At 41.3% G+C, this 11,305-nt stretch overlaps 1 protein-coding gene across 1 annotated transcript; it reads right to left on the bottom strand.

Annotated features, from left to right (window-relative positions):
- Positions 1–3,203: 3,203 nt before the first annotated feature.
- On the bottom strand, positions 3,204–9,968 carry RSPH1 (radial spoke head component 1). The gene is given in 9 exon segments (XM_034074652.1): positions 3,204–3,253; positions 4,982–5,125; positions 5,557–5,794; positions 7,134–7,202; positions 7,508–7,643; positions 7,881–7,971; positions 9,151–9,256; positions 9,375–9,488; positions 9,912–9,968. Coding segments are annotated over 9 exon segments (1,005 nt in total).
- Positions 9,969–11,305: the final 1,337 nt, after the last annotated feature.

Raw genomic sequence — 11,305 nt, 5'->3', positions numbered from 1 at the left:
TTGTAATTTTGTGCCCCCCTTGTCTCACCTTCATGCAACAAGTTTGGGCCAAGGTTCCTCCCTCTTCAAGATACAAATGAAGGAACCACTATTAACTAGTTTCCAAATGATCCTCAAGGTATTTCTGGAAAAGATAGTGAAATTAAATGTCTCTTCCAACAAAAGGACTGATAGTCTCCAAAAGGAGCACTTTGTAACATGGTAGAGACTTCCAGATGTTCTTAGTTTTCTGTGATTGTATTACAGACAGGATGTTGCTTTTTCTTTTTTTTTTTGCAGATATACCACTGGAGGTCACTCATGTACTAATAAACAGTACAGTGATGCATGGAAAAGGTAATATAAATTATCCAAGAATGAACTCAGCTTGACCCAAAGATTACTTTTAAATGTGAGGTGGGAAATACGTTGTGTGGATATTTCTCAGTACGGTAAAATATATTGAAACTAGCAAACAAACTAATGGATTTTAGTTTTTTAGAAAAAGACAAAACCTACCAACACAAGCAAGCCAAGTTTGCTTTGATCTAGCAACAGTAATAATGGAAATGCAGCATTTAAGAGGAAGAGATAAATACCTCTCAAAATCCTCACTGAAGTCACATCAGTGTGATAAGAAGCTACAGACAAAATGGTATGTAAGATAGGAGAGGAAAGATTGCATGGTGATTTTCTTACTATGAAATTTCTGACAGAAGAAAAAACACAAGGAAGAAGTAATAAACTATTTAATATAACTCGTTTCCTTATCTCCACTTTCTGTGACTCCATTTTTATCCCTAACTTCAAAACTTCAAGTCATAACTTTGCTGAAATTGTGACTGGAAGAGAAAAGGAACTTTTTTAAATGTTTTCCCTCTTTCCTCTAAAATAAAATTTTAGTATAGCTTTCCTGTTCTGAGGTGAATAAGGAAACACAAGTGCTGTCTCAGCAATACCAGTACAACATCTCTTATCCCAGCTGGGCAAAACTGGTTATTTTACTTCAAAAAGAAACTTGCTACTGGCAGGCAGCTCTTTACCTCAGGCTCCAGGCCCAGCAACATTCATACCTACAGTACAAGAGAGTCAAATTCAGACAGATGAATATATTAATAATTAGGGTATCGCTTGTATATTATCAGGAAAAAGTGTTTCAGAGCAGAATTATTCACCTGCACAAGAGGAGAAAAGATTTGTCCGTGGCATTTAGTGCTTGTGTAATACTTTTTGCAGCTCTGCCTCGCTCTGTACTTTTAGCTTACTATTTATATAATGCCATTTGATTCTGGTAGCTTCTAGGGGACTTCTGCAGCTGCTCTCTCCTGCTGGCTGCTTTCTGATTGACAGATTCTTAATTTAAAAGGTCTTCATGTTCAGTAGTTGACTGCCTACTGATTAGGAGGTGCTGGACTGTTTTTTGTCTGCTGTGTAGGCTAGGAGATAAGAATGCAGCAAGCAAAGCTTTTGGCAATTTCCAAGGGTGCTGGGGAAATGCAGAAACTCTCCTCCAAGCAGCATGAGACTGTGCAACACCAATGCTGATGAGCTACTGGGCCTGATCTTCAGCACCAGTGAAGAATGTACCCTTGGCACAACAGCAGTGACAGCACAGGCAGGGATTGGGCCTGGGATGTTGTGTCTGACTCTTCCACAGGGCTGTGGGCAATGGGTTCCTCCCCTGTGGGAGGTGTGTGGTGGTCCAGATGCTGTCTGTCCAAGGACTTGCAGAAGGAGGCGTGCAGACTGTTCATTGTTTAGGAGAGTAAATGATATATCAGCAGGGGCTCCACAGAGGTGAGAGCTTAAGCCAGAGGTAGAGGGATGTCTAGGGGCTGTACAGGTTGGAGCAGTACATGGGGACTCCCCTGTGGGAAGCTGTTGAAGTTCGTGACTTCTGGCAGCAGGAGAAATGTTGTTGCTCCTTCTTGCACAGACTGAACACAGAGAGTTAGTATTGAGCCCTTATAACCATACGGAGAGGAACAGGTGCTGCTAAGGAAAGCTTCAGAGCCATTCATGCTTGGCTTGAGCATCTGCAGCAAAGTGGTAGCAGTCAGAGGTCCTCTACAATGGCTGTTACTGCCATCCACTAAGAAACAATGTCCAGAAGCAGTAAGTAAATAGGGCAAGATGGCAGGACCAAGATACCCCTTGGGAAAGATAAAACAAGTCAAAAGGGAGCTTACGTTTAATATATATATACAAATGTTTCCCAGACTGGGAAACAAAAAGAATGAACTAGGAACTGCTCTGTGTGCAGACGCAGAACTGTGACATCTTTGGAAAAACATGATGGGACAGCTCACACACCTGGAGCTCTCCAATGAATGAGGGGATCATTAGTTAAAATAGAAAGGGAAAATAAGGAGGAGAGTTTTCCTCTATGTAAAGAAGCAGCTTGAATGCATGGAGGTACTATGGACAACATGCTGGTTGAGAGCTTGTGGATATTAAGTGTGGCATAATGCTGGGAATTTGTTGAAGATTTACTTTTTTACCCCAATCCACTTACAGTCTCCTTTAAACATCTTAGAGAAAGCTACATGGAAGCAAGAAACTTGGGACTGAGCTGCAACATACAATAGTAAATGCAGTAGTATGCGGAAAGTGGAAGGAAAACATACTACAAAGGAAAAGATTTAAAAACACTGTACCAGTATGTTAGGAATGCAAAATTCAGTTTTCAGCAAAATTCAATTATCAAGGGGACATTTAGGGTAACAAGAAGAGCTTCTACAGCTACATGAACAATAAAAAATATTAACTAGGAAAATGTAGGCCTATAACTGGTATAGTGACAGGGGATACAGATAGAGCTGGGAAACCCAGCACTACCTTTGTTTTCACAAGCAAGACCCCCAGGTCTCTATTCCCAGAGACATGGTTCAAGGAAGAGAAGAACTGCCAGTTGTGGGAGAAGACTGGTTTTGCTTCTGCAAGCATGTGAGGACACAACTTCATGAATCCAGAATAATCTTGTACTGAATCCAACAACTGACTGCTTGCTGTGTAGAATAAAGAAAGTTGTTGTGAGACTGCACACTGGGATCATAAAAGTGCCAGAGATACATATTCCAGACAGAACAGTGACAGAAATGTTTATTCAGAGCATCTTAACACAGCTTTTTTTTTAATTAATGAAAATATTGCAGGTCTACCATAATAAAATATTTACTCCAAAATCTCCTTTCGTTTGGCTCTTCATCTCTAATTATATCCAATTACTCTGCTCCCTGTGATTCTTCCTCCTTATCTTCTAAACCACTAGCTCCTGTGGAGAGAAAGGAAAGACAGGACATAGAAATGCATTTAATTACAAAATACTAGGAAGTATCTTACTAACCTAAACCATAATTCTAGGACATAATTCCATCCTCCTCCCCAATGTCTTTTGCTGCCAACACTTGAATTTAACTGCTATACATTGTCAGCTGCCAGACAGACTCGGTACACGCATATTGACTGACAGCCAGCCCATATGTAACTCTGGAATAACCAAAGAATGTCTCCTATTTCAATGGTATCATAAGAAATGTGGAGTGAGAAAGATGGAATTCGTGTGTGGAAAAAAATGACAGTAATGGGGCAGAGAATACAAGGCTGCAAGAAAACAGATTTTGTTACATCTGCTCTTCACAGTATGTGCATTTTCTTCCAATCATTTCCTCTTACTATAACTTAATCTTGTTAAGGACAAAAGGAAAATATGTTTCCTAATTAATTATGGATGTACTCCTATGTTTAAAAAATTATAAAATCATCCAACTCTGATTCTAGGAATAAAGAGCTGAAAGAAACTTAGAGAACTTCAATCACATTCCTACATTTTCATGCATGTGTATCTGCATCTATGCTGTCTCTGACAGACACTTGGGTCCATTTTTATTTAAAATAAACAAAACCAATGGGGGTACCAGAACCGCTTCATTGTGGTAGGCCAGAAAATTTATTATAATCAAGCTCAGTCAAAATGGTCATTTGTGTCCAAGATACTATGAAACAAACCAGGCTCAATGAACATATTCCAGATCCAAAGCAGAGCTATGTGGGAAACCTGTAAAGGTTCCTGCTTAATCTGATCCAAGCCCAGGACTTGGATGTCAGTCCCACACACCAAACCAGCTAGCTGGCCAGTCTTCCCTGAAGCAGAAGAGCGCCTTCAGAGGTGATGGGAGCAAATGAACTACAAAAATTCCAGGAGCTGACCTAGACATCCAGACATTTTCACATGGTTTAATAGTCCTTCTGATCCCTATGGATACTGTTTTGCTTTGATTTATCATAAAATGGACTGATTACAAAACGAATAAATTCATCTTATGTTTTTGTATATCAGATATGTAAACTTGTAAATGCTAGCACTTACTAAAGGCAAACAACAGAATTGAGTAGAGGCCTACAAGCTAAATATGAGTAATCATATTTGCATCCTTTTGTTGCTTCTTAGTAATTTTCTATTTAAAACAGGATTCTGAATTCCAAATCTCTTTGTTTTGTAGGAGAAACAAACCAACTTGAGCTGCTGTTCAAAATAATGCATAACAATACCTAAAAATTGTTTCTTCAGATTAGTTTTGCCTGCTTTTTTACTTCAGGTAAGAGAATAAGAATGCATAGTTCCATCCATGAGAGAAAAGTGGAGTGCTCAAACCCCCCTGAATTTCCCAGGGTCTGAAATTTTGTCTCTTTTGTAATAAAAAATAGTTTGCAAATGCAATCACTAAGAAACTCAGCTCAGGACATGCTGTCAACTGTACAGGCAAGATAATGCTGCACAGAAGTGGCATTTCTAATTTGTGCTGTTACAGCATATGAACTTGACTACTCAAACCCAGTTGTCTTCTATAGAGAACTGCCCCCCCCCCTTACGAAAGATAGAGTTTCCCATGGTCTCTTCAGCTTCATAATAGAACTCTTAGCAGCAGCATGACTTCAACACATTGACACATATCATTTCAAACCCTAACTGAAGAATGAGCATGCACGCCCCATTCCTCACCTTAATCCTCCTGGTCTTGGTTTTCTTCTTCCTCTCTGTTTTCCTCCTCTTCTTCTCCTGTGTCCCTCACTGAGCTAAGAACTTCACCGGATGCTTCAAAAGCAGAAGGCTCACCATACATACCCTCATCAGACTCATCAGTGACTGAAATAGGAGATATTAGAAATATCAAAGAAAACAAATTTTACAAATTTGCACTCAGCCACAGTTTTTGTGCAGTAGCTAATAACTTCTACTGAAGTCTGCAGTCTTTACTCACAGGAGAAATCCCACAAAAACTTTTGTAAATGTTTATTATCAAGTTTGTATAACAAGCAATGATATACTAAAATGATATACAGGCTTCCCAAGTTGTAACTCATTGTGCTGTATGAGGTAAACCACATATATATATATTGTGCAGTTTAGGAATAGACTTGGAAGTTCCTAACATTCAATATGTGGTAAATTATAGGAGAAAAAAAAGAACAAACAACCCAAACCCAAAAAATAAACCTCTCACACCACTTGATATTAAACCTGAAAAACGTGGTTTCAGGGGAAAGTCAAAGCATGGAGTGTCCAGTAGAACAAACCTGCAATGGATGGAATTGTCTCCTCTTCAGTTACTGCTGCTGCTGATCTTTCTTCCACTCCATCTCCTCTTGCTCCTGCTTCTGGTGCTGCTGCTGCTGGTGCCTCTAGAGAGGCTTCCTTGGGAGGAGGTGGGCTTTCCCCATGGGGAGTCCAGTGTGTTAATTTGGTAATTTTTAATGCTTTCCATTTTGGCTCAGCAAGCACTGACAGCTCCTCCTCTTCTTCCTCTCCTTTATCCTAGAAAACGGCTCATGAAATCCAGCATCTCATAGGTATTACGACAGTAACTAAGATGTTACTCCCTTAGATTTTGTGTACCAAAACCTCTTTATCTGGGCTCAAAAAGGTGATGATATGGCCTTTTAAAGTATTTGCAGGTGGAGAAACTTCAGCAGCTGCAATTCTTGGAAGAGAACTACACTTTGAACCTTGATTAAATCAGTTGACTATTACTAATGCCAAGTGCTTAACCTTGAGCTCTTAAATTCAAGTTTAATATTCCAAAATCAGCACCCCCAACAATTCCCAACTGTACTGAGGATACCAGATACACACCATTTTGGATGCTTTTAGCCTAAAAAGCAAAACAGTCTCCATGTTTTGCAAATCTCTATCACTAATGATAGGAGGTTTTCTTATTATTTTGTCCTTGTCTTAAGAAACAACTGCTGCATTGAAGAATTTTCGAAGAGTATGTAATGAGAACTAATTTGTCAGACAACAGAAGCAGCAAACTTTAAGCTAAAATGTGACACATTTTCATGAAATCAAACCAGTAATACTAACATACATTTATTTCTATGGCTTTTGCAGCATACTAGTCAGAAACGTTTCAAAACATTCATGCATGAAGGGAAAAAAGTGCCTGATCCTAATTGCTTTCTACAGTTATTAGGAGTGTGGATATTAAGTTCCTAACAGGACATGGACAACAATCACAGAATCACAGAATGGTCTGGATTGGAAGAGACCTTAAATATCATCTTCCATAGTTCCAACCCCCTGTCGTGGGCAGGGACACCTTCTGCTGGATTAGGTTGATCAAAGCCCCGTCCAAGCTGGACCTGAACACTTCCAGGGATGGGAAGAGATCCACAGCTTCTTGGGCAACAATAGGACATACTTCCAAAACATGAATCTGCTGCAAATTACCATCTGTACACATAGCATCAAGCAGTTCCGAAATATAAGAATATTTGATTTTTCTGGTGTTTCAAACAACATGGAATACAGGATAAATATACAGACAAATACATCTACATTCTTCTGTGGTTTGAAACTTCAAATGTTTTGGGAAGATCCTGATTCTTCTAAACTTCAAGCATAAAAGACTCCTGTCTGCAAGTACAGGAAAATCACACCTTGTACTTGTCAAAGATTACACAGTAGAGAAGCTAAAGAAAAGGCAAAATGAAACCTCCTTCAGTTCTGAAGAATGCATGCATTTGTACCCTTTTTTGACTGATTACATCTACTTTAACATCAGTGTCCCTAAGGCATTTTATAGATTACTCAACTATAGATTTGACTTAAGGAGTTCTCCAATATTCAGTATAATTTGCCCTATTTTTTTTACCTCCTTTTGTGTGTATTCACCATGCTGCTCACATCCAATATCAAAGACATATTTGCCACGACCTACAGGCTGCATGAAGATAAAAAAGTCAGCAGAATTATGAAGTTAACACATTCTAAGCATATAAATGTAAAATACGCTTTCCTACAAAGTTCATAAAATAGCCAATACCAGTATAGATAGAAAGGAAAGATTCAGGGAAATTTGTTATTCTGTCCTAACAGGTTAATTCAGTTTCATATGTTACACTTAAGGTACAAGAAATACTACAAAAGATCAGAAGCCTAGCTTCTTATTTTAAGTGGAAACAGATCATATCAATGTGAGTCCATGCTAACTGTTCAGAAGAATAAAGACTTTTTCAGCACACTTACCTTTCCATTTGAAAACCTGCCCTTAAATCTGTGGTTTAGGTAGATAAGTTCAGCTTCTCCTTCCTGGTTTCCATGTGCCCAACCACCAACATATTTAGATCCTGTGTCTTTATAGACATATGTACCTTGCCCATGCCTAAGGAGAAAATAATACTTTTGCTTTATATTACTGAAAATTAAGAATTTAGGATGTTACTGTAATTTAGGTATTAAAACTTAATTGTTTAAGCAGCAGAAATCACTCAAGTTGGACTAAATTGTCAAGGTCATCTGGCAGCACTTGATTTGCTGCAGTCAGCCATGCTTTGAAAATAATCTTTGCATTTTAATGCCATTGGGTGACTTGAAAAATCACTGTAAGAATGAAACAAACCTGTAGTGGTTAAACCACTCGCCAGTATAGGTGTCTCCATTTGCATAGGTATACTGTCCATGGCCATGCCTCTGGTCATCCACCCAGTCTCCTTTAATGAGAATATGATAAAAACAGTGTGAGACGTGATTTATTTCATTGTGTGATACAGTGATCAGTTTGCAGAGTTATCATACATGAATTACTAGAGAAGGAAAAGAAAGCTATGATACAACTGTGATTCCTTACCACTCCTTACACCATCCCTTACTCTAAGCTGCTGCTCTTTTTACTTTCATCATCCCTCTCCACACATATTCATGCAGCTGCCTGATCTCCCTTTCACTTTCATCACCATCTGTCTCCGTTATCATTCTCCATTATCATTATGAACATAAGAAGCCATGTAATGTCCTGCTCCTATTTTTGAATTTGGTAATGTATTACAGTTGCATTAGATAAGGTGACATTTCCATTCAATTAAAAAGAGGGACTACTTCAGCTTACCTCATTTGCTAAAATTGTCCTGTCAGTCGGGAGGGGGGATATATATTCAAAAGGACGCTAGACTTTGTGTCTTAAGTATCCTCTATTAAAACTGAAGAGAAATTAAAAGCAAACAAAAAAAAATAAAAAACAAAACAAACATAGGTGCATATGTAAGGCAAGAGTAGGCTGCTGTTTTTGCTCTCTGCTCCTAGCCCTTACAATGTGAATGGTTTTTCTTGCCTGGCTTAGAAAGAAGGGTGAGAAATATTATTCTTTGAAGCCTAATTGATATTCAGAGTGTTTTGGATACTCTTCTGGAAGAAGGAAAACAAGGCAAGTTTGAATCTCTTCAAATTCCAGAGGCATCCCAATTCCTGAGTAAGTGCTCTAATCAGTAAACTGATTTTTAAGGATGGACCTAATAAAGTCCTAAAATACTTTATACTGAATACATGTGTCATTCTAATCATCACTCAGAAGTATATTTTCTTCTACTGAGATTGGGTTGATTTGCAAATATACTTAATATTTCTCAGAACTTGAAGGACATGACAAGAATATACCGCTACTAAATACCTCAATTTTCATAATAATTGATGTACATTGCCATAAGTAAACTCCACACTTCTCAGAGCTTGTAGTAAAAAAAGTCATAAAAGGAAAATATTTTTGTAGCAAATTTATCTTCTTAAAATAATGCTTCCTCCAATTCACTATCTTCTTGCATGGGGGGGATGGGAGGGGTGGGTGATGGGGGGGAATGTGCCCCTTCAGTTACAGATATCCTTGCAACTGTGTTTACCTTCATATTTTGATCCATCTGGGTAAAAAAACGTCCCCTGGCCATGCTTCTTGTTTCGAAGATATGTTCCAATGTAGCAAGCACCATTCTTAAACCTGTAAGTTCCCTGAAACATATTTGGTATAGATAAAATACTTGTAAGTCCTCATCCTTGTTTCAATGCAGCATCTAAATGAACAGAACTGCTGCAACTTCAGCAGAGCCACTGATTCTGTGACTCTTACCTGCCCATTTCTGAGACCATGTTCATATTCCCCATCGTATGTATCACCATTGGGTAGACGTGCTTTTCCACGTCCGTGTCGCTCCCCTTCTGCATTGCGCTCACCTTCATACTCCTGATTGAATGGGGGAAAAAAATCCTTTGAGAGCGCTAGACCTGACTGAATCTAACCTCACTAGACAGAGGGAAACAGGAGTTTACTCAAAGCTGCTTCAGTTTGGCTCGAATCACAGATTGCAGGAGCACCTGGTCAACAGAGGCATTGCTTATCAGATACTTTCATCGGCAGCCAGAGGCTTTCCTCCCTTCCTGACACATTGCTGCAAAGTATGGATGACTCGTGGAGAAAGTGAGGCAGCTCCCAACTGAGCGGTGCAGCCCCATTGCCGAACCTCCCGTGCCCGCGCAAGGAGTGCCTCTGGAGCTCCCCCAGGCCCGGCATTACAGTATTTAAGACGCCGTGACCGGTCACATCCTCTCTTCTCCTCCCTGCCGGCGCTCCCCTGAACCCTGCCCCACCAGCAGCACCCCGACGGACCCCCAAGGTGTCCTCGGCCTCTTCCTCCTCGCTCCCCTCCTCACTCTCGTCCGACATGGCTGCGGCGTCCCCGTCACCGTGGCAACAAAGGCGGGGGGGGGGGGGGGGGGGGGGCGGGACCACAGGCTGCCGTTGCTGCCATGGCAACGTTCCCCCCTTTCCCGCCCCATACCCCCCCCCGTGCTGCTGTCCCGGGTGCTGAGCGCAATGGCCGGCGCCGCCCGTCGCTGCGGCGGCGGAGGGGGGAACAGCGAGGGCAGGCGAGGGCCGCTGAGAAGGGCGGGCGGCGGCCTGCGGCGTTACCGAGAGCGGTGAGCCCCGCCTCCCATGGAGGCTCCCTGGCTGCCCCGTTGTCTCTCGGAGAGGAAGTGCTGCGGCAGCCAGCACGGCAAACGCTCGGGGCGTGGGACGGCGCCTTTCTCCCTGCACCGGTCTCACTTCTGCTTCTTGTACTTAGCTTTTCTCGACCTGTGCCTTTACTGTCGTGGAAAAGGCCTGTGATGCCGGAGGTGCTACCAGAGACCACTCGAGCCATCAGAGAGCTCCCAGTAGTTTGGCTGGTTTGGCCTGTAAACTACATTTTAGATTTTAAACGTATTCCTGCATATAAATATTTATTTTATTTTTCTTTTCTGTCAGGTTTAATGATGTTCAGAAATTCCAGTCCCTGGATCTTTCTGGTTTGTATCTTATGGTTTCAGCCTGAGGATGAGTCTCAACCATGGGCTTAACAGATCAGACTTACTCCTCCTGCACAGCCTGGTGAATCCCACTGGAAATCCAGTACATGCCTTACATTGGAGCCAGAAGACCAACAGCATTCAGCTCCGGCCTCTGAAATCCCGCAGGATTTCCACAGTTGGCATGACGGCATGGTTGGAGACAGAGGACTCACATGTACTTCTCGGGAGGTGTCACAGAAACGCTCTTGGGCTGTCGCTGGCACACCAGGAGAACTGCTGTACTGTTAGCAGTCAGGCTTTCCATCTGGGGGCACTCTGAAGAGATTCCTCTCCTTACACAAAGCACAGCAGAACAGGCTGTGTGGGTAACTTGGGGGTCAGGACAGAGGCAGGGCAATGCTCTGGTACTGGTGACTTCTGGAGTGTAGGCACTGAAAGTCATCAAACAGCCATGTGATCTGGCCTGGAAAATCCTGTGTTTCTGTAGAAATGCATGGAGTGCAAGTTAACCTCTCCTGAATGTTCTAAGGTGCACTGAACTGCTGTGGTGACAGGGGCACTGTGCAGTTCTAACAGAGTTACTAGTGAGGCAGAGCAATGAGTCAGTCAGGTTTTTACATCACTTCAACATCTGCTGCTTTCACACTACATGTTTTTTCTTCTTCCTTTAGTAGCTATAATTCTCAATGATTTTAATATGTAGGAAGTTAT

The sequence above is a fragment of the Melopsittacus undulatus genome, chromosome 2 (assembly GCF_012275295.1).
Source record: "Melopsittacus undulatus isolate bMelUnd1 chromosome 2, bMelUnd1.mat.Z, whole genome shotgun sequence".
NCBI classification, from domain to species: Eukaryota; Metazoa; Chordata; class Aves; order Psittaciformes; family Psittaculidae; genus Melopsittacus; species Melopsittacus undulatus.
The sequence above is the reverse complement of the archived record's forward strand: the minus strand, read 5'-3'. Positions and strand labels throughout refer to the sequence as shown.